Source organism: Carassius carassius, chromosome 36, assembly GCF_963082965.1.
Source record: "Carassius carassius chromosome 36, fCarCar2.1, whole genome shotgun sequence".
NCBI lineage: Eukaryota > Metazoa > Chordata > Actinopteri > Cypriniformes > Cyprinidae > Carassius > Carassius carassius.
In genome coordinates this window covers 15,242,923-15,267,796 of record NC_081790.1, presented here as the reverse complement: position 1 = coordinate 15,267,796, position 24,874 = coordinate 15,242,923, and the positions used below count along the sequence as shown (strand labels likewise).

The window sequence follows — 24,874 nt, the reverse complement described above, 5'->3', positions numbered from 1 at the left end:
TGTAAGAAAAATATTATGCATTTTTTAAAGTAAAAAAGTATGTTGTCACTGTAAAGCCAGAGTTTTTACTTTACTTTTTAGAACATGATCTGGAAAATATTTCCATTTGTGTTTAGTATCTTTTTCCTTTGTATTTTATTTACCCAGGAGATATACACCTACACATCCTGCATATCACAACAAATACTGTTTAATTTTTTTTTAATGTTAAATAAATATCTTAAATGACCACATTAACTTTGACAAGCTTAAATAGGCCTACTATTTAGAAAAGGACCAGTTCTCACTCTTAATTAGCTTATTAGCATATTGGCTGTTTATTAGTACTTTTTAGGGCCATATTAATGTTTAACTCTCCATGATCATATTCTTAACCCTGCTCAATACCTAAACTTAACAGCCTCCTTACTGACTATTAATAGCAAATAGCAATTTAATCGTTTGTGGGGATTATGTGTTCTTAAATCTTTTGTAAAATCAAATTGTCCATGAACCGTAGTTTGAAAACCTCTGCCATAAGATTTAAGAAAACTATATATTTTTTATTTATTTATTGTGCATTTATTGTGCTTTATCAGCACATTGTATTTAATAATGCAAATCTTATGTCCATTACATTAATCTTACATTTGTTCTCCTGTACTCTTCTCAGTTTGTTCCCAGTTCTCCAAGGGAGTGTATGCCATCATCGGCCTGTATGACAGGAAGACCATGAACATGCTGATGTCGTTCTGTGGCGCTCTGCACGTGTGCTTCATCACGCCCAGCTTCCCCATCGATACCAACAACCAGTTTGTGATCCAGCTGAGACCTGAACTCCAGGACGCTCTGATCGCCCTTGTCGAGCACTTGAAGTGGACCAAATTCGTCTACATGTACAGCTCGGACTCAGGTTGGCTTTTTATCCTGCCGTTTCAAAAGCACAATAACGGAAACTAAATTTATGAGTAGTGCTACCACAGCCTTTTCCGGGTGAGGTAAATATTTCCTTATTAGTTTTTTCCCCTTTATCTGCATTGCCACTGCAGTTGCAGTCTGATAAAATTTTGTAATATGTGCTCAAGAAGTTACGAAGATGAACCGCGGATAATTTAGGGATTTGTGATGTAGGATCTTTAGAAGATATTGCTGTAATCCTGTTGAGGTGCTCTGTTTGGCCTGTAATAGGGTTATACTTTGACATTTCCAGTGCCTCGGGTGTAGTAATTTTACTTATGGCTCCCTGATTCCAGCAGGATTGTTCTGATAATCCGTTTGAAGTTCACTGAAAGATCATCATTTTTGATTTGAGTATGGATGAGCACTGGCTGCACCATATTTCTTCTGTGAGTGTAGACACATGTGTGACGCTCCATCATATTTGCCATATGTGCCAATGTTGTGCAAAGTGTTTTCTGCACAAAAACTAGTCTTATTTGTTAATCACCCACAATCTAGTTTAACCAGGTGCTAAATGCATTAGAGTTGTGACATTTTATTTTTAAAAAGTCATTGTCATTATTTTCAGCACAAATGTGTTTCATTTCTATGTAAATTAGGCTCATTATTGTTTGCACTCTATTCACAAAACTCTGCTATAGAACTGTTCAGTCATGAAATCAATTTGTAGACCAACCCGGAAGACTAATTCACCATGGCTTCCCTTGGGAATTTCCTAAAGGGGTTTTAGAATAGCAGTCTTCGATTTGTGAGTAAAATAAGGTCTGTGGTTCAGGTTACTTGAAGAGACTTTAATGTTTTGTTCTACAACATGAATTATACATGGTCGGACCACAAAAAAAGCCTCTGTATTAGGACTACAACAATTCTTCAAGCATGTAAGTAACGCTCATCTTTGTGGTAGTTGTAGTGGTTTGTGACCATTGTTTTTGGTAAAAAAAATTGTCTTTTGATGAAAATATCCTGTGAATATGGTCAGTATTTATTAATTATAGTCAGTTTTACTCATAATACAATAGCATCTAATTTTATTAATAACGACCCAAAAAAGCCAAAAAGAATGTAGAAATTGAAACCAAACATTCCATGTAGGGCTGTAATGGTATCAGATTTTAACTGCACGATTTTCCTTGCCAGAATAATTCATGATAATTATATTTTGGAAATGTAATAAAAAAGTCTTGCCATAAAGTCTTGAGACATGTTTTTTTAAAAGCTGAACTTGCATTAGCTTTACATGGCTTTATAAACATGCAGCTCTCTTGTACGAGACTCAAGTGCAGCGGTGATAGAAGTCCCTATAGAAAATGTGCAAAATATATATTCTGTTCAAATGGCTTGGTTTAAGTTTTGATGTAAACAAGATCTTCTCTGCATTGATGTTATCTTTTTCCACAATATTTTGAATGAACAATTCATCAGCAACTGGATATGCTAACAAAAACATTAAAATGTAATGACACATTGTCATCGCATCTTGTGCATCACCCCTGATAAGGCTTCCTTAACACACACCTAAAATTTGAATATAAAGATTTTGCATTTAAATGTGTATTTTTATGTTACATTTAACGAATATTCAAATTGTTTTTGATAGCCCTACTGTAGCATACAAAGGCATACAAAAAGACCATGCTGTTGATAGGCACTTCTTTTAGACGGAATCCCCCCAAAATTCCAAAATGGCAAGCAAACTTTTTTGGGTCCAGATTGAGTGTCCCGTTTCATCTGTCATCTCTGACTACAAGATTTTGTGTGGCAATATTAGCTACATCTCACTGCATTGTGGCTGTTTTTCTTGTTTTATGACAGATAGTAACCACGTTTCCGCCACCTACTGTGCTGGAGTATCAAGATAGTACTCCAGATAGTTACTGGCACTGGATTATTTACAACATTATAATATGTGTAGTATTAACATGATATCAATACAATATCTGTAGAATTAATATGATATCAAAGTATTTAAGTTTTTAAATAATGACATTGTTATTGTCAGTGACGATATTTTGTGGCAACCCTAATTCCAGCATTCTATGGATCCATTTAAACATATATTAAATATAACAAAACATCTGAAAGCCCAATCTACTGAAGCGGTCTTGTCAAATGATGTAAAGCACAGACTTTACTTTACTCTTAAAGTAAAACCACTAATCTAAAAACCCATGTGAAGTTACCAAGGTAAATTACGGCAGGAAAATGCTAATTCTTATCTCCGTATTAGACTACAAGCTGAACAGCTCTGTTTGTCTGGTGAAATGAACTAAACATCATTACCACTCACAGAAAGCAGTTGGTAAACAGAACTTGATTTATAAGAGGTATCGGTGTACATTGTCTATTGATTATAGCAGGATTTACTCATCACGTACTGTAATGGAAAAGATCATCATAAGAAGCCATATATCCAGATGCGTGTTTTTGAAGAGCCATTTTAAAGAGCTGATCCGGGCGTCTGGATTGCAGTGGTAGAGAGATGCTGCACAGTGATTTTCTGCTGTTACCTGATTTGCATAATTCCTTTGGTGAATCGCCGCTAAAACAACACAGAGAACATGTGCAAATAACAAATAACAGCACTGTCAACAGGCACAGTTTATTCTTTGTGAACCCCCCCCACACCATGTTACAAGATTACATTTGTCTAAACCCCCCCCCCCCACTCTTGATTATACAAAATTAAGGGAAATTAAAACACACATTATTGATTCACATATCAGGCAGATGTATGCCAGTGCTGAACTAGGAACACAAGGTCACTGAGTGTTTCCTCCACACACAAATATAACAACTACCTCTAGAAGCCCCCACTTCTCTCCTGTTGCCTGGATACAAGAGTACTTAGTCTCTAGGTTATTTTAAACCTTTTAAGTAACTCCTGTGTGTGTATACACGTGTGTGTGTGTGAGAGAGAGATAGATACAGAGAGAAATGTGTATGTCATGTCATGTAGCACAATGAACAAAGCAAGATGTTATCATAACTTTGTCTATGCTGACACAAAATCTGTCAGAATGTTTGTTTGTTTCCTTGTGTTAATCAGATTGTATACAGTATGCTGATTAATTATATGCACAGTGTATCGTAACATATCAGTTTTTCAGTATTTAATGGTGCATGCTTATTTCTCTATTTTCACATTTAGGTTATGTTTGTATGTGTTCCTGTAGCTCAAGTGGTAACGCATTCGAATCCCAGGGAACACATGTTAGGAGAAAACTGTTAGCTTGAATGCAATGTAAGTTGCTTTTTTCATTTTTCATACTGTATATTATATTAAAGTGATGCCTAAATTTACTTCAGACTGATTTTAGTTTTTAGTGATTTATTTATATTTTATTTAGGCAAAATAGTATAGAATTTGAATAGCATCCATTTATTGGATATTCGCCATAACATAAATAATTATTGGCTTATCATTATTGATTGAAATTTTTATGTTGAGGATTCCTATTTCTTTCTTATTTTTAATATCCATATCCATCAGTCTTTGTCCAATGCTCATACATCACTGTTTCTTACATCATGAGTGATTCTTTTATATTTATATTAAGGCAAAATGTCTTGCTAAAAATAGCCCAACTTTTAGAAATGCTTCAAAACCTGTTGCAGATGGGACTACCCTCAACTGTAAATATGCATACTGTACATTATTATGTTGTGATGCCTCAACATTTTAGTCTTTTGTGATTTATTTCTAATTCATTTAAAAGAAATAGTATCAAATTTTAATACGGCCATTTATTGTTTATTATTAAAGAGATAGTTCACCCAAAAATGAAAATTCATTAAATCAAATTTCTTTATTTACTCTTCCTAATGTTCTTCCAAACCCATAAAACCTTAGTTCATCTTCAGAATGCAAATTAAGATTTTTTTGATGAAATCGGAGAGCTTTCTAACCCTGCATAAACTGCAAGGCAACTGACACATTTAAGGCCCAGAAAGGTAGTAAGGACACTGAATACTTTTTGTGCACAAATTTTTTTTTTTTTTTATTACAGTTTCATAATATTGCGGTTGAACCACTGATGACACATGGACTATTTTAATGATGTCCTTAATCATTAATGTGACCGTGTCAGTTCCATTGCTGTCTATGCAGTGCCAGAAAGCTCTCGGATTTCATCAAAAATGTCTTAATTTGTAAATCCCCAGTACTGTCATATTTTAGAATCTCCATATACATCAAATGCATATCTTTGTCTAACTGCATGTGCATCAATGTTTTTCAGCATCTTACACCACAAGTTTTTTTCCGCTCTATTATTTAGGTTGACATTTTCAACTAGATTTTATTTGATTAAATTTTTTTACAGTGTTGTAAGGGCCATGCAGCATTTTATATTAAGCAGGACTTAATTTGTGCCGGAACAAGCCGGATCCGGATCCGGCACCTCCGTAATCTGATCCGGCACCTCATTTTGGCGGATCCCCCTCCTCCAGGGGTGCCGTTTCCATATGGCAGACAGAGAATAGCCAGATATGTGCCGTGAAAAATTATCCAAAATTAATATCTCTATTATAATTGTTTTAAATCACAGGGTTTTAGAAATATTTAACCAATGATAAGTATTTAAAGGAGCTTGTAAAACTTCGTAATGCGATTGGATCAAGTTCTTGCGAAACCTCGTCACTTCACCCGGCCTCCACTCAGATTGATGCGCACACAGCCTGGGGGAGACAGATCTAAGCTTATTCGCAAAGCAAGGTTAAACAAATAACTGTTTGAATAGTACAGCATTTTCTTTACTCAAACATTGTCTGTTAAGGCTATTGTTTGTGTGTACTTGAAGACTGGAGAAGTAGTTTTTTTTGCCATCCAGCCAAAATACTTTTGTACGTTTTAAATATCCTGCTGTGCATAAGTGCTTAATCGTTTATATCATGAAATTTATAAGTGTATTAAACAACAAGAAAAAACTAAGCGCCCATTTAGCAACAATAAACGTTATATCCTAACCTGTAAAAGGTGATGATCGCATAATGCGCTGCCTCAAATGTGGACAAAACACAGATCTCCTCATTCGCCGGCCAAAAACCTTTTTAACTCCATTTGAGCTTGTTTTTCATATAGCCTAATGTTAATTGCACGTGTCTGATACAACACCAACACTGACGACGCAGTAATCAATTAATTTAATTATTGATTTTTCCGCCTTTTCTTTCTTTTCCCCCCTGTATTTTTGTAGAGTGTGCCATGAAACGGTTTTATTTGTCAAAACCCATCAGACATCATATTGTTTGTATTTGGATGCTTAAACAAAAAAGAAAAAAAAAGAAAAATAACTTGTATATTATTCTGGCAAGGCAGCTTTATACGCACAAGCTTTGGATGTGACTGAGGGCACATACTGTAATACAGCCTGTGGAGCGCGCGAGTACCAAATGGCTTAAAATACTTAAAAGGTGTTCAAATGATAAATTTTTGTGAGAATACAACAATTACCTGATTAGACAAGTGAAAGTTCTGTCAGCTGTCTCGAAATGCGAGTGAGTCTTATTTCAGCGTGCAGCAGATCGCTGTAGTGCAGACGAGATGCGCTGATGAGATGCGTGCTCCGAGAGAGTTCATGGATTCGAATGCTGGTTTCGAATGACTGATTTAATCTAATAGTTTGTGTTGATTTATTTTATTATTCAAACCTATGTTGAATAAATGCAGGAATTTCCCTCATTATAAACTTGAAAGCTGCGAGAATTATTAAAACCATGCAATATAGCTATACACCCACAGAAATTTAGGACCTGATTAAATATAACTCTATTACACAGATATTTGAAAAATAAAATTCCACAACTTTTTCAAAATATTTTTAGTCCTGGAAATTGTTGTTTTAAAATCGCATGGCATTTCCATGTTATTCATGTCCTTACAGACTAAATGCAACTGGTGCACGCTCTTAAAATCACTTAAACTGGTCCAGCAATGTGATTGCGCGAATGTTCCGTTACCTCTCCCTCCTGTAATCACATGCCGGATCCGTAACCCCGCTTTGTTCTGGGACCTCGCAATTTAGAAATTAAGCACTGATATTAAGGCAACGTGTCATGTTAAAAATTGTCCAACTTTTAGAATGCTACAAATCCCTAATTGATATTTTCATCATGCGCAAAAAGGTTTCAGGCAAGGTGTCATGGTTTCCTCTACAACTATGCGAAACCACTGCCACAATAACCTGGTTTCACACTAAAATGTTTACTGCATCATTTGTCAGGTGTTCAGAGATGACATCTCAGAGCCATTGCAGATGGGACGAGCATCATCTGTGGAGCTTGCAGCAGTTTAGTGATCACAACCCCCCAAATCTGTCCTTGCCAACTCACACAGATGTTTACCGAGCTGAAGCATGATGAGCCGGGCGCATGTGCGCTATCTCCTCAAAGACCCAGATAATAGAGTTAGGGCTTTGTTGAAGAAGGGGAGGAAAACCCACTGTGTTGGACTCTAAAGGAGACGGATGAAAATTCAATTTGTTCCTGTACGTGAGATATTTGGACAAGCACAGCAAGAGCAGGTGATAGCAAGCCAATTCTGCTCTTCCAAGACAATCCCTCACTCATCTGCTTCCCTTTTCCTGCCTTATCACTAACGGCGCAGTCGCGCAAGACAACACTAACGGTAGACGGACAGAACGCACCGTCCATCTCTCCCTCCTTCTTATCTGTGTTTTAGTGCTGCTCGGTGGGAGATAAAGCTGGTTCGCTCTGTGGCACGAGACAATTTCACAGCTGCCGAGACGCAGGCGTCAGGAGAGGGTAGAGCGTTGGTGTAGCCAAGACTGTAGAGGTGTTTCGAAAGGCAATCTGACACAGTCTTTTAATGAATGCCAGTGAATGCTCTGGCTGCCTCACCGTTCTTTCAATGACAAACCTAATTCTGGCTTCTGTTGCATAATAATCCAACTACTCATTCTATAATTAGCAAATCTCCTTTTAATCTGTTATTTTACAGAGAGATGTGAAATGAAAGCCTTAAATGATGTGCAGGTAGCATGTAAATTATCCAGAATTATACAAAATTTCATCCTAGTGACAAAAGTTTCAATGAATATCCCGCAGAAAGCAGTATTTATGTGGACAACCGAACCCAAGAGTCTCTTTGTACACTATGTAGTCATTGTAGTCATGATTTTAGTCAATGATATGCACTGTTAACGTATTATGCTAATAGTATGCAGTGGGTCAAGATCAGTGTCTATATTTTTTATATTTCTCCCTGCTCATCACTAGATATTGTTGAATCTCTGCCAAAAGCAAAGGCATTTTTTTGTCTCATTTGGGAAGAAAATCATGTAAGAGCTTCTCAAAAGACATGGCGTTAACAAAAATGGACAAATTTTGATACATATTTTTACAGTGTAGCAAAACAAATCATGTTTTTGGTTTTTTTTTTTAAGACCAAGCATCCTACTAGGAGAATGTACGAGCAATTGTGATGACAGCACCAATTATGAGCCAAATTTCCTCAGGAGACTGAAAGTGCAACTGAGCATTCACCACAAATGCAAATTCATTTAAATACATAAATTGGCTTATTAATGTTGTCTCTGATTAATTTCTTTGAGTTTATATCACTTTCCTGACCCATTTAAATGTGCCAGCTACTTTGCGCTGATACATCTCACTTGCTGAACTTTGCTTGGCCTAATTTTCCACCGAATCTGTAGTCAGACTTTTTTGGAGGTTGGTGGTTTGTGTTTCTGTACATTTGGGTTGATCTCAAACACTGATATGTGTGTGATTTATAGGTGTCAGTATTGATCAAGCTTTTGCTTTGAAGGCACTTGCCTCTGGTTGAATTGGAGATTTGATGTCTTTGAAGTGAACATTCTGCCGCCTGCAGAATCCATCCTTCATACTGACCAGTAAGCTTATCATAACCGACCACAAGCCAATGCTGATCGCTGTAGTAAGGCATCATAATTTGTTTTTTAAAAATGCACAGGCATCGATATTGTTCCTCTAGGTGAAGGCTGACAGGGAATTTACCTAATTCAGACAGCATGACTGAATAAGATTGTCTTTTGAAGTTGGTAAGTGCTGCATGAGCACCCAAATCTCTTTTTTAAACACAACATAGCACTTTTGATCAGAATTTGTATAACTGATGACTCTTTTAAATGCTGTAATATTTCAGATTGAACACTGCAGTGGAATGTAGAGACATTTTGCTTTCTGCTTGATGTTATTAAAGAGGTACATTTAAAGACATTAGACAATAAAATGTATACAAATATTCTTTCTGAAGGAGCATTTTTGATGCATTTTGAATATAGCCATTAGCCATTTAAAAACATTTAAAATTTCTTTTTATGCTCTATTTATTTATTTCACCATTTTTCATTTCTGAATTAATTTCGAAATTTATAATATGTGTTTATAAGTGAAGAAAATTCTCAGTAAATGGATGAAATTCCTTTAAACACTGTTTCTTAAGAAAAAAAAGAGTAAGCATTTGCAGCAATTTAAATATTGTAAATATTAGAAAAACCTATGTCTGCCTCTGCCAAAACAAGTTATGTAGTGACATTTCTCTTGAAAATAGGTATTAAACTTTTACTTGAACAATTTATTATAACCTTGTTTTTCTAAGTAATCATTTAGCAAAGTATTATTGATTTTTTGTTTGATGCTTTTGCCATAAATGTTCACAAAAATTTTAACTTTCTTAAAAATGGTATAAATGTTTAACAAAACGATATAAAACCGACATGAATGCAAAAGCTTGTGTGAAAGCTTGACACATACAATGATTTTTTTTTCCTTTTCTCTATTTGAAATTTTCTTTTATTTGTCATTAACGGTATAATAAATGGAGGAATTTGCTTAATTCCGTTCAATTCATAGTCAATAAATCTTAGGAGGCTAAGAAAAACCCTCACCTTAAAATACAGATGCTACTGACGAGCGAATCATCTTTTATTAAACTAATTATATCAGTGCGTCTGCTACACAGGAAACAAGCTGTCAGTGTCGGCAGATAGTTCCTGTCTGAAGAACAATCAGCCGTTCTTTCTTTTATTAGTTCCTCTCCATAGCAGAAGCCACCACATGATCAAACCGCATGCAGGTAACCAGAAAAAGTCAAATGATCTGAAACGATGCGTGCTTAGTCATACATCGCATCTCTGCATGGCGAGAGGCGCCCAATAAAATATGTTGTTCAGTTCTAATGAAATTCACAGCAAGCCACCCAAATGCTGGCTCTCAGCAGAGCAATGTCCATTAATATCACATTATTAAATTTCCTCTTAGAACAGCATAGCTATACAGTTCATTCAATGCTGGTAGTTGCTTTTGGTCTACTGGATTACAAAAGGCAGTTCCTCAACATGAAGTCCTGTTTTCTTTGAAAAGATAATAAGCACTGGAGGACAAAAAAAAAAGAGAATGTATAAAAGGATGTGATGCCGAAAATCACACGTAAGCAAGCTAGAAGTAATGAAAGAGAACTGTTTAGTGAAGAAATAAATGTTGCATATCCAAAGTTTTAATTAAACCATGATTGCCCAAGGTTTTTCTAAAATGTGTCCAGACTAAACAACTTCAAACATGTCTCAACTTGTCCTCCTTACAAAAACACCCAGAATTTTCCCTCAGTTGAAGAAAAGGGTTTTTAGCGGTCCATAATTCTAAGCAGGAGATTCTAAGTGATATGAAAGCAGATGTTGATCAGAGCTGGAGCAGAACAGTGGAGACCCCCTGCTGAATGTGGAAACAGAGCTTCTCCTCAGGAGTACGTGACTCAACAGAGCATGTGGGTTTTTTCCAAATCAAGACTTTACTTCCCAGCATGTTACAGTACATCACTATTGTGAGCTGCATCACGGTCTTAAAATACTGATGTTTTTTAGGAGGTACAGATGCTTCAACATATTGTGCCGAAACAAATGTGTATCCATGCAAGCAGCTGCCTATTATGAATATTCAATTATAGCCGTATAAGTCTTCTTACTTTTTTTTTTGTAGGTCTGACAGTGCTGCAAAAGATCTTGGACACTGCTGCTGAGAAGACCTGGCAGGTGACATCCATAAACTTTGACACCCTGACCGAAGCAGCGTTCTTGAAAACCATCCAAGATCTGGATAATAAGAAGGAGTACAGGATCATTCTGGACTGTGAGCTAGTGAGACTCAACTCCATCTTAAACTTGGTGAATGCTTTATACATTACTATGATAAAGAACATGCTTTATTGTTTATATTGTGCGTATAGTGCATGTATTTTACTGTGTGTTCCCATAACCAGGTGGTTGGCCCAGACAAAATGTTAGCATTTTCTGCATGGATTTTGAGGGAAAATATGTGGAATTAAGTGGAATGTATTGGAAAATGTGTAAGACTGTGCTAAAAGTGTCAGGAAGGTGCGGGGATGAACTCAGACGCAGACAGAATGCACTACACACAAGGTTTATTAATGGAAAAAAAGGGGAAAACAAAACTCACGAGGGGGGAAAACAACTAGGGAATAGACAAATAACTTAACAAGAGCTAGACTAGAAATAAACAATAAAACAAAAGACTATTCACTCTGGTACTCACACGACAGAAATACAATCCACAGGTCTCACACCGTTTTGACCAAGTGTAACAATGAACCGCACTAGACAGTGAACACAAGGGGATTGAAATAGGGAGACTAATGATAACATAACTGGTGACACAGGTTAAGCAATAATGACAAAACGAGGATAACAAGGGGGCGGGGCGGGGCGGGGCGGGGCGAGGAAACGAGACAACACAAGCACATGACCCAAAGACAAGGCCATGTGCTTGCACACAAAACATGGGCCTTTTATGATCCTGCCTCAAGACTAGAGAAAAATCAAGGACACAAGGGCAGAATCATGACAGAAAGATTTAACTTTGTAATAAGTATATTTAACTTTGGTTGCAAAAATGATATAATGCATTATCATTATCATTATTAAATAACATGATCAATACCTTTATAATGCATAATATATAAAGGCTTTACCAAGTTACCAATATGTCTTCTTAGTACAACACAGATTTATACCTTTGTTAATCTTTTTTTTATCTACAGTTTCTCCAGTCCATTTCTTAGTTTCTAAAGGTATTACAAATATATATATAAAAAAACTCAGTATTTATGTTTCGTAATTCACCGTGTATTCTCTTAACTTAATAGCCTATAGACACTAAATAAGTTGATCTGGGACATCTGCCTTCGTTTGTAGACATTTTACATTTTAATGTTGACTTTATTACGTAACATTACATGTCTTCTTGGATAACAGATAATGTCTACGTACACTTTAAAGTTATGCCATGTCTTTCGCTGAATGATTTGAGAGACAATGAATTCCTCCTTCAGGCACACCGAGGCAATTACTTTTCTTACCGTTCACCATCCAGACAAGATCTCAAAGAAACCACTGCCAAACCCAATGATCAGAAATCAGCATCTGATACAATTAACCCTGACAGGGTGCTTCCGGAGGCTTGCTGCTGTCCACAGGTGTTCCTGTGGTCTTCATGCACATGTAGTCATTAAGTCCTATAATTGGACTTCCTATGGTGACAGATGCCAAATCCTTCTTTCCTCCTTTCCATCTCGTGTAGTTCTGACTGCCCCTTCTGATCACAGATATTCCACACCCAGTGAACTTTGGAGGGTGTGCAGTTAAGTCCTGAATGATGGGACCTATTCATTGCTATTTAGAGAGCCAGGCTAAAAATTATACTTTAACTGGCGTTGAATGAAAGAGGCCTGCCATTAGCTGTGGTGAAAAAGAGAGGGTTCTGCTTTTTTGCTCTCATCATGTGCGTTGCATTTGTCTTTCAGATTGCGGCACAAAAAAAGAACTTGAAGAACTACCATTACATACTAGCAAACCTGGTAAGTGAAGCATCCTGTATCCTTCAGCCCTCTTTGGTCTGCATGAATGAACTATGAGCCTTGAGGCTACTAAGATGTATTGTCGGTTAACTTCTTGCAAATAGACTAAAATCGCAAGGGAACGTTCAGACAAATTGATGGTGGTGTTTTACATTGCATGGCTACTTTCACCCTCTTTTTTTCTGTGTGACTGGGGAGTGTGCATGCTTTTAAATGTGAGACACAATGCAGACAGATTGCAGATTACCCTGTGACAGAATTAGCATTTGTACCCTTTCTGGAAGAGATTAGCTGCCCTTTTTTTGTATCCTTGTGAGTGGTGTTACAGTCAGCTCGTTTCGAACCACGTCATAAAATATGGGTCAAACATGGGTTGTTCAATAAAAAAAAAACATTTTAATGTTGATTCACCAAATATAAGTTACCACAAATAACAGACATAAGTCTAGGGAAAAATAATAAGAACAAAAATAAAAAAAATTAAAAAGGAAAAATTAATTATAACAAAAACAAAACAAAAAGAGATCAGTAAGGTGTCACATTATGATCAAAAGCTAAATTTATTTAATTTAATTTTATTTTCATTGGCTTCCTATGCTCAGAAAACATACTAATTAGACTGAGACACAAGAAGCATTGTAAATTTAACTTTAGATATTATTTTGAATAATTTTTATAGTATTTTTACTATAAAAAATATAGAAATATAAAAAATATAGTAATTTTTATTTTATAATAATATTTTTGAATTGATTTATGATTATTTTGTTTCAGTCTTTGACCATACGTTTCACATCTTCCCTTATGGAACTTATGTACATTAGAATGTTTTATTAATATTTTAGTTTCTAATTTTCAGTTTTCTAGTTTCAATTTTTTCAGGATGGGTTCATTACTTTCATATTACATATTACTAAAGAAACTGTAAAACAGCACTGAACTGTGACTTCAAAGGAAGCATTGTAAATGTATAATTGGGTTCTGTGATGGGTAGAAAAGAAAATCCTCTAAACAAGGCTCCAAGTACATAATCCAATTCAGCGGTGATGAAAAAAGATGTCATCCCATAACCAATTATGATGAAAGCAGCAAGGATGCAACACTTTGCGTTATAGAGTGTCCTGGGGTTCATCGCCACATGGGTCGGTCACCCAGATAAGCAAACATACAATTACAAGTTATCATCACACAGATCCTGCGATATTCACCCAACATGCACTGTATCATTAGCTCTAACACGGACATTATGTCATTATAATTATACAACACATTATATTGTCAACTCTAACCATAACTGTGCCATAAAGTGATGATTTCTAATAGGTAGTTTTCTAAGATCTAGTCAAAGTGTTCTAACTTTGAGTATGGGTTTATATTGTGTTCTATTTGACTGAATACTATTTTCCTTTAAATTTAACTTATTACTGCCATAGAAACTGTAATAGATTTTTAACTCATTTTATTACCCTGAAAGCATTTCCTAACATAATTATGCTATTAAAATTGATTGCAATTGTGTTTTCTTTTTGATTTAGAGTACACTAAGTCCTGTAATTTTTTGGGTTAAACACTGGTCTGTGTATCAATGCAGGATTGAAAGATAATATAATAAATAAATAATGTAAATATATAAATAATGGAGATTTTGATGTGTTTGTCTTCAGGGATTTCTGGATCTTAATCTCACAGAATTCAGGAAAGTAGGTGCCAATGTGACAGGCTTCCAGCTCATGAACTACACAAAGCCTACTGTCAGCAGGACGATACAAGACTGGCTGGAGTTTGACAGTAAAGACTTGAAAAGTCCCAAAAGGAGGCTCAAGGTAAAGCAAGGTCTTAGTCATAAAAACATGATTTAAATGCTCTCATGATGGACTTAAAAAGGTGTTTGCACTGCTGAAAGGACCTTGAATTTCCATATTGATCCTGCCTGGTTAATTCATTTAAAAGGTTATTTAAATCTTGCTACTTAAACTAGCTACGAAACTCATCCATGCATGCTGGTGATCCTCTTTTCAGAAGGGCAAATGAAAGCCAAAGGTTGTGAATAACTTCTTTTGTCCTTTTCCCCTTTTCATTTGGGACGTGTCTGTGGAACATCTCAGTACACTGGAGCACTCACATATGACGGGGTGACTGTCATGGCCACTGGCTTCCAGAACCTGAGGAAGCAGCGCATTGATATCTCTCGCAGGGGGAATGCAGGAGAGTGTCTGGCTAACCCTCCCGCACCCTGGGGTCAGGGCATCGACATTCAGAGAGCCCTACAGCAGGTAACCAGACACTTTTTTACACCAAAAGAGTGCTGGTTCTCACGGCAGAGCTGTTACTTTGTTAGAAGAACTGCAGGCCTCAGAACTGGCTTGTAATTTTTTACTGACTTAAGTCGGGCGATGAAATAAAGCGCTGTTACTATATAACCTGCCCACAAACAAACATAGCACATCAGGGTCATCTTAACGTCCAAAGGAATTTGATTCCACCTATTAATGCAATCACAAACTGCTTTTGTTTTATCCATTATCTGATGAAATTCTTAGCAATCATATAGATGTTGATTGTAGATACATTCAGACAAACCAAAAACAGCTTCTGTTCACCACAGCATACCTATTAAGAGGATGCTGATTAGCTGATTGGGCTTCGTAACTTCTTTTTAGGCATTTATTTTTTTTTAATCAAGTTTCTGTTTTTCTGGATTTAGGGGCTGGTGCAGAGCCAATTTTACCACCCAGAACTGGCATTTCAGCTTTTAAAAATGCCATTTATTTTTCTCCAAGCTAAGGTAGGGCTGCACTAGTTAGGGAAAAGGCTGATTGCAATTTATTTTTTTGAAGCTCCAGGTTTGCTTATACTCCAGCTTCCAAGCTTCTCCTGAGTTGACAACAGCTAGTTTCTAAGCACTTTTCATTACAAGTTGGGGAACAACATTTTTGACACACAATGAAAATGCAGGATCATGAGCAGCTTGCGTGTAAAGTGCTGCGCTTAAGATATAGTACATATATTTATTCAAATAAATAGCAGCCGTTGTGATAATCACACTAAGCCATAATGATTTTAGTTTTATCTTAATTCATCATGTAGCCCCAGCATGAGTATCATTTGGCTTCCCGTGCAAAAAATGTAAATCAGTGTGAAGTTCTTCATGATTGATGAAGATGAAATGATGAACAATCAAATTATGTGTGATTCTCTCTGTAGGTGCAGTTTGAAGGGCTTACAGGACATGTTCAGTTTAATGAAAAAGGACATCGGACCAACTTCACTGTCAGCGTGATGGAATTTGGCCCAAACGGACCCAAGAAAGTAAATCGAATAATTTTTTCCCTGCTTGCACACATATGATGTCTATGCTTACCAGCGCATCCCAATAATCGTACATTCTGACTTCTCACTTGAAATTTTAGAAAACAGATCATGCTTGACATTTTCATAAATATTGAAATGAATATGACATAAATTTGATTCGGAATGTTTAACCTGAGGTTGTACCTGGAACTTCAGCACTGGCTGTGATGAAAGCGAATGAAGTGTTAGTCACAGGCAGGCTTAAAGAGCTGCGTATGCATTTCAAGTGATTACAGCTCCTCTTAAGCCGTCAATATGAATATTTAACATTCTAAAAATAGTGGCTCTGAAATTCCTGTGCACTGCTGTGATATTCCACTCTTCTGCCTGCAGGTGGGCTACTGGAACCAACATGAGAAATACGTGAACACAGCTACTTACAGCAACATGCTCAATGAGACGTATGGACTGCAAAACAGGACCTATGTAGTCACCACCATCTTGGTAAGTTTTTCAATACAACTCGAGTTGTAATGGAAAGATAGTAGATTAGTTGTTGATTGCTTTTTAATCGTTATTTTTTAAAGCTATTTCTGTTCATCTGTTCGCAATGTGTCACATACAGTGTGAATTACAAATCATCAGTGTCATCAAGATGAAATGGTGTGCATGTTTTCTGTTCACGTGTGTTTAGAGATAATGATACTGAGGTGTGTGTCGTTAAGCTAAAGTGTGGTATTCTCACTAAACAGGATTTTAAAAAGTATGGTTCTGGTCAACCAAATGAATAGTTCCACTCTTAATTCATGCCATTGTTTGAGCCTATATTACTGTGTCAAGCTATGAATGGTTACCAGTAAAAATATAAAAGGTTATTGTAAGTTTAAAATAAAAATAAATCACATTATAAGATATATAGTCAAAGATGTGAAATATGAAGTCTTATTACAATAGCTCAGTGACCATTTTAAGTAAGAAACAGGCTTCAGTAATATTGAGAATGGACAGGCTTTACCAGCTTTATATACAGTAGGTTGATCTACTAAACACTTAAGGTTGTGACACACCAAGCTGCCGGCCCTTGACCATTGTTGGGCTATAGTTGAATTTATCTTAGCTAAGTTCACTCTGATTTTCTGTTCAGCTTAGCCAACCAGTGCACGAGAAGAAAAGCAAAAGTAATGAACGACAAAGCCAAGAATGAACACAGAGGCTGTTTTCATTTTACATCTGAGCATTCCAAATTTATAATGACATGGCTAACTGGAATGTATAAAGTTAAAGTGGAAGTGAAGCAGTCAGTTAAGTTAACATTATTTAGTAAAGTAATTTCCACTTTGATTAAATATATATTACAAATGTGATTAATGTTACCATTTTAAAGAAAAAGTATGTTTTGTTATAGCTTTTGGAGCAAGGACACCACCATCTTCCAGTACCACCGTGTGTGACATCACAGGGTTGGTTCGCTCCAATGGCCAGTAAAGTACATGCTAGTTGGCCATTGCCTGCAGTGTATGCGGTGTTTTCAAGCACATTTTTTGGCGACAACACAGTGTGCTAGTTCTGTTGGTTTGGTGTATCATAGCCTGTACTTCACTTTGCCTTCAGATTCAGTCACTCCCATTTTACTTAGTTGCCACAAACTTGTTAGAGCATACAATAAAGACATAAAAAAGAATGAGCATTATTACTGTTATCACATAGTGATATTTTGGTGTTCCTGGCAGGCTATTTCACTTGTTTCATGTAATAAAAAAAGCAAATTCTAAAAAATTGTCACTACATGATCCCTCACTCAGAAGATTTTTGTTCCGTGCCTCTGGGGTGAATCACCATCCTCTCAGGAAGGTGAGAGGTAGTGTGAATCTTTTGAACCCTGCTGGGTTTACTGTTCTGCTCATTACGGGCACAGTTTGTGGGTTGACTCAGAGTTTTGAGTGTCTATTAATCTTATTTCAGTGGAACTCCAAAAAGAAATACCCTCATTCCATTTAGGATTCTTCTTTGACTATGGTTAGAGAGCTGTACTATTGATTTGTCTTTTATAATAAGACTACAGGACTGTAATATTATACCCATGTAAGAGGAAACACAGATTTCACACACATTTCAATGTATTTCTCTTGTTTTTGTTGAGTGTTTTCTTCTCTCTTGATGTTGTTCTGTGTAGATGCACAGAACTGAGCTGAAATGCAACTCTTCAATAATATATAAGCTGAGAAATATGCTGGAAATGCAGAAAACATTTGATGTAGCTGATGCAAGATTTTCTTTCAAGCCACTTCAGCTACTCCGAATCCTGTAGTAGCCAAACAACTAGACTGATCTGGCTACAACACGAAATATGAAATGCTAAATTAATATGTTTTTTATCCTTAGGAGTCTCCATATGTGATGCTGAAGAAGAACCATGAGCAGCTCGTGGGTAATGACAAGTATGAAGGTTATTGTGTGGAGCTGGCTGCAGAGATCGCCAAGCACGTGGGGTATTCCTACAGACTAGAAATAGTGGGGGACAGAAAGTATGGAGCCAGAGACTCAGAGACAATGATGTGGAATGGGATGGTTGGAGAACTGGTGTATGGCGTAAGTAGCTATTATCTGCAAATGTTATCAAGTTTTATTTACTGTAGTCTTTCCACTTTTCCATTTTTATTTTATTTTGTTTAAATGGACATATTAACTTCTTATATCTCTAGTGTACATTAACAGTCACTTTAGCTTTAAGCTGCATTTCCTTCATTCCTTGGAAGTCCTTGGAATAAGTTGTGAAAAGTGCTGGCAAAGTTTGCCACAGAACAGAGAACAGGACACAGTGTGTCCAAACCTCAGCATCTCTGGTTGAACAAATGTTTTCATTTATGAAGTAGATTTTCCCTTCTGTCAGAGCATGTTAGTGCAATGCCTGACTTTCTGACAATTTTGCAACATAACAAAGAGTCCTAACGAAGGCCAATTAGCAAGATATAATTCATAATAGCCAAACTGAGGTGCATGTGAGGTTGGCTTTTGCACACACTCAGTTTCTTATTCTGAGCATTTTTACCCTGAGGCTGCAGCAATAGTGGCTTTGGAATGCTAAGCAGTGTCAGATGTAGTCTGTCTTCATTGGGCTAAACATGAACACCACAGCTCAGTGTTGTCAACCGGGATTCGTTAGATTTCTCTTCTGCTTGAAAAAAAATGAGGCATTATTATGATGCATAGAGAGCAATAGCGTATGAGGGATTCTCTTGAGGATGCAGCATTGAGTAGAACTGACTCTGTAGTGATTCGTAATACTTGAAGATATTTATATGTTCAACTACTTCTAAAATGGTGGATAAAGCTTTTTTGTTGGTTTGCACTTGATTTGTAATTCCAGTGTGTTCTGAAAACCTACAGAGGATCTGCCTTGTTGTATGCAAACTGGATCTCAAAGCTTTGTAAAACATATTCTGAATGTTTGATTGCGTCACTCTGGGAAGCTGTGGAAAACATGATTGTCACTCTGACTCTGCTTAATGATGTAATCATATTGTCTTGTAGAAAGCAGACGTAGCTGTCGCCCCCCTCACCATCACTCTGGTCAGAGAAGAGGTCATCGATTTCTCCAAGCCCTTTATGAGCTTAGGTATATCCATCATGATCAAGAAGCCCACAAAGTCCAAACCAGGTGTCTTCTCCTTCTTGGACCCACTGGCGTATGAGATCTGGATGTGCATTGTGTTTGCCTACATTGGCGTTAGTGTGGTGCTGTTTCTGGTGAGTCGCTTCAGTCCGTATGAGTGGCACGCGGATGATGAAGAGGATGGAATGGAGCAGCAAAACCAGAACCAGAACCAACCACCATCACCAGAGCCCAACCAGTCACCAAACCAGCATGGTCAGAGTCAGAATCAGCGAGAGGAGAAGCAGGAGAAGCAACCTGAGCACAGCAATGAGTTTGGGATCTTCAATAGCCTGTGGTTTTCCCTGGGAGCCTTTATGCAGCAAGGATGTGATATCTCACCAAGGTAGGTGGAAATGAAAAAAAGCCATTTACATAATCATTATCATATTTGTTTCATCTTCCACTGCTGCTTTCTTGCTTGGCTGACTCATATTCCACAAACAACATCTGTGACAGAGAAAATGGGTTGTAAAATAAAGATGATCTTCTTAATCGTCTGCTGCATTACACCATCCCTGAACTACATCTGAAATGCAGATCATGTTGAAATAAGATGATACAGAATATATTAAGAAAGGCACAGAGAGATTTATTTTAAAGTGAAGGTAAAGTTTAGATCAATAATTGATTTTTATGACCAAAACAGTTTTAGTGTGATAACTTACATACAGTATATATTTATTTTGTCATTTCAGCTTTTTGACACAATACCTGCTTGATCATTGGATTGCAACAATAATATATAACTTTATATTTAAAATGTTAAAATAGAACATTTATTTTAAATTGTAATAATATTTTACAATATTACTGTTTTTACTGTATTGTTGATAAAAAAAAATGTAGCCTTGGTAGGCAGAAAAGAGTTCTTTTAGAAATTTGGTGGTGTAATATAATTAGGGCTGTCAGTTTAAAACAGTAACTTAATTAATTAGTTCTGAAAAAATTATACGATTAAAATATTATAACTTGTACGTTATCTCACATTTCAGACTGTTGACAAATATGCTGTAGGGTAACAACTACATAGAAGCAGTTATGCCCTAAAGTACAAGATATTGGGGAAAAAATGTCCCTTTATGATTTGTTGTCTCATATTTATATCACATGATAAGCGATATCACCCAAGCAGTGAGAACAATATCACACGAGTGGTCTTTTTGTCCGGAACACCTGAGTTTAAATGTGATTTTATACAACAGTTCAGTAAATAAGAATTTAATATTGTGTTTGTCAGTAAAAATATTACCTATAAAGCCACCGTAATATAATATAATATAATATAATATAATATAATATAATATAATATAATATAATATAATATAATATAATATAATATAATATAATATAATATAATATAATATAATATAATATAATATAATAATTTATAACATGTTTTATATTTGTTTTAGGCTGTATAATTATTAAGCTACATGTGCATACCTTATTTGATTCCATCTCTTTGACTGCACTGACTGACGCTTGTTCACACTATTTTTTTGTCGCCAGCATTAGTCATGAGGGGAGTTTAACTATAGGTTAGGCTAGTGTTGACACCCCTGATAGGGTCTTCTAGCCTCGTTATGTGCAGATTGGCCTTGAGCCTCTGGGTGTGCTGGCTCCTCTGCTAGTGTTTGACATTTTGGTTGGACATGTATATCCTTGCCTAGAGGGAGTAAAGCAACACACTCAAATTAGATTACACTGCCAGAGAGCGTTCCATGACAGATGTGATTGTCTGCGCCAGAGCACTCAGCCTGACAGTGTTTCTCCATGCTAGCTGAGGACTTCCGTGGAAAACTCTATCAACTCTCCCCTTTGAGCTAAAGGAGGAATGCTGAAGTTCTGGGCAGACATGAGGCTGTTACGAAATCATTAGAAAGTCCTTGATAGCCCTCAGTGTGTGAGGGAGGTCAGTTGGCTTTCATGGTTGTGAAGTCCTAGATTGAACTGACATGGGGCTGAATCATCATGTTCTTTTTACCTAAGGCCCTCAGACAGTGATAGGGAATCACGTCTTGTCTTTCATGGCCTCCAAGAGAGTATTTTGCAGAGTTCTTCGCATTTTTTGTTTTTAAATTGTAAGGATTAAAGATTATTAATCCTTAAAGAAAAAAAAACATAATTTAAAACATAATATTTATATGTTTAGATTTCCATGTGTTTCTTTCTGTACTTCCTGCCGGTGACCTAGTTTTCCTGTGTTCCCTGATTAGTTCATTAGTTTCCACCTGTGTTGATTAATCATCTCATTAGTTCCCTTTGTCTGGTTCTTGCTTATAAACCCTCAGTTCTCCCTTAGTTTTGTTTCATTCTCCGTCATGTTTAGTTGAGTTGTCATCGTCATCATCTCCTGAGTTCTTTATTAAAGTATTCTGTGTTTGAATCGCACTCTGATTCTTCAGTCCTATTCCTGGTACACACTGTATGCTGATATATACATACATATATATATATATATATATATATATATTATATTATATTATATTATATTATATTATATTATATTATATTATATTATATTATAGCCTATCTGTTAAGTATAAAATTCTGGCCCATTGCTTATCTGAGAACATATGGCTGTAAAAAGGGATATGCAAACGATGCATTAAATCACTAATAAAGTTACTTTAATTGTGAACAGGCAGATAAGGATGTTTTTTTTCTGTAAAACAAGGCAAATATAGTGATTAAGAAAATTAATTTACACAGCTTTGAGCATGCTTTTTTGTGTTGGTGGGCAGTTGTATCTTTGATACTTTGAACTACTTCATATTCCCTCGAGAGGTTACAAAAAGGTCCTTTTTGGATTGTGAGCCATTTGTCAGCCATTTCACAAACCACTCTTTAAAAAAAGTGTTTTGTTAATGAGGATTGTGTGGGCCAGACAGAAGACACCAGGCTGCTTACAGTATTTATCTCTGACAGGAAACTTGTTTGTCCTCGACAAATGTCAGAGCTGCCACTCAGAGCTCTGACTGTTCACATTGTTATTCATTCCAGCTCATGCCATTGCTACATAAAACTCAGTTACCTCATCTAGCCTCTCTGATTAGTTTCTGATGAGGTGCTTATGAAGGGATTTCATTAATTCATTATTTCTTACAAAGGTGCCAAAAACAAAGTCTCTTTGACGTCTCTCGAGACAGATAGCAAATAGAGAAGCTACTGTAAGCACGCGGGCAATCAAAGCAATTAACTCGGTTCGAGCAATGCCGTAATCTGAAATCATGAGGAGATGGCACAGATGATTAGCAAGCTGCAAAATGTGAGCAGAGAATTACTGAAGCACAGCAGCCTGACATGACTCTGATGCTATATAAATTAATAACTCCATGATTGCTGCTCTTCTTTTAGAGGATCACCCAGAAGTGGGAATTGCAGACTGTTTACTATGCATGTAATTCACTATCACTGTCACGTCCACTAGCATCAACACTGTAGCATTTCATAGCACATTTGAGTGTTGCAGAAGCTAGGCTATGCAAACAGTGTGCTTATGTGACCTGTCTTTTTAGATTGTGACTGCTAAAAGCCACATGTTAGTAGAAACCCATCTGCATAAATTCTTTATTTGAGACACATCTTGATCACTGTAGCGTTAATTGGGTTATTCATTCATTAATATTATTTATTTCTCTGTTCTGCATCATTAAATCTTACATTATTTTAATTAAAGATAAAGGAACACCTGTTGAAGTACAAACAGGAAGTACTAGTTTTATATATGCGCTGTAAACTTTTGCAGTGTAAGTAAGGGGTTATCCAAGCATTAATGGCAAGGAAAGCCCCTTGTACTTGTGAACGGCCATGTATGTGGCTATAGTACATTAAACAATGATCATGTGACTTTTCCGTATGCCATGTGACCTGTAAATGTGCAAAAAAACTTTCCATTGCAGTTTTTTTAAATATTCCTTTTTTGAATTGCCTAAAAAATGACCTTACGTGAGCGTAAAACTTTTCATCGGGCATATTTTCAATTTGCAATTTCAATTTGCGCAATTTGAAGGGCAATGCAAACTCAGTTATAGTTCTGTCTATTGTTGTGTCTGTCTGTCATCCTCTCTGTCTGTGGTCCTGTCTGTTTATCACTTGTTCTCTAGATCATTCTCCCTGTCTGTCTCCTGTACTTTCTGTGTAACATTCTGTCATTCTTTTGTTTTGTCTGTGTATCATGCTGTCTGTCTATCATTCTGCCTGTAGTTATGTCTGTCTGTTGTTCAGTCTGTCGTTCTCTCTATCATTCTGTTTGTCTGTCTGTCGTTCTGTCTATCTTTCTGTCTGTTGTTTGGTCTGTCTATCATTATGTATGTCATCCTGTCCATCTTTCTGTCTGTTGTTTGGTCTGTCTATCATTCTGTCTGTCATCCTGTCCATCTTTCTGTCTGTTGTTTTGTCTGTCTGTTTTTCTGTCTGTTGTTTGGTTTGGCTATCATTCTGTATATTGTTCTGTCTGCCTATGTTTCTGTCTATCTGTCATTCTATTGTCATGTCTGTCTATCGTTTTATTTGCCTTTCTGTTTGTCATTCTGTCTGTCTATCATTCTGTCAATAATTTTTAAATATGTATATATTTATATATGTTAATATATTATTTAATTCATAGCAAAGAGTAAAAACTTGATGCATTTTAGTATAGATGTAGTTACAAGATCTACCAGCAGGAGCCAACTTGGCTACACTAACAGCCAAATATTGATACCTTAGAAAATAAAGTGAAAATGTAAGTTATATTAGCCACAGGTGTTTTCGGCAGTAAAACACAATTACAGTAGACAGAATTACCTCCACTGAACTATTACTATGAAGATTGCTCAGACGAGGAACAGGGTAGATGTGACTCCTAGGAAAGTTGTTCCATAAAGGCCAGATGAATTTTCCAATTATTTAAATCAGCCCTAAGGCCAATGATCTGTCTGTTCACACCTGCTGAAGAATAATCCAAGTGCGCTCCAGGATATGAGTGTGTAGAAATGTGTGTATGACAAGCAATACATGTTGTGCAACTTGGGATCATTATTTGAAATGTGGAGTGTGTTTATTTGTGTCTCTGTGTGTGTTTGTGTGGGGTCAGACCATCAGGCTCTGCAGCGAGCATGACAGTTCAACCCAGGTGC

The 24,874-nt window shown here is 36.4% G+C and overlaps 1 protein-coding gene across 3 annotated transcripts in view; it reads left to right on the top strand.

Annotated features, from left to right (window-relative positions):
* LOC132117270 (glutamate receptor 1-like) overlaps positions 1-24,874 on the top strand; it is a 55,743-nt gene that overhangs the window by 12,597 nt on the left and 18,272 nt on the right. For all 3 annotated transcript variants that reach the window (XR_009425739.1, XM_059526439.1, XM_059526438.1), the window contains exons 3-11: positions 653-892; positions 10,915-11,099; positions 12,755-12,808; positions 14,473-14,631; positions 14,914-15,081; positions 16,013-16,117; positions 16,493-16,603; positions 18,482-18,688; positions 19,631-20,097. Coding sequence is in view for 2 of the 3 variants with exons in the window: in XM_059526439.1 (XP_059382422.1) it covers positions 653-892; positions 10,915-11,099; positions 12,755-12,808; positions 14,473-14,631; positions 14,914-15,081; positions 16,013-16,117; positions 16,493-16,603; positions 18,482-18,688; positions 19,631-20,097 (1,696 nt within the window). In the remaining variant the exon portion in view is untranslated. The remainder of the gene's footprint in view (positions 1-652; positions 893-10,914; positions 11,100-12,754; positions 12,809-14,472; positions 14,632-14,913; positions 15,082-16,012; positions 16,118-16,492; positions 16,604-18,481; positions 18,689-19,630; positions 20,098-24,874) is intronic.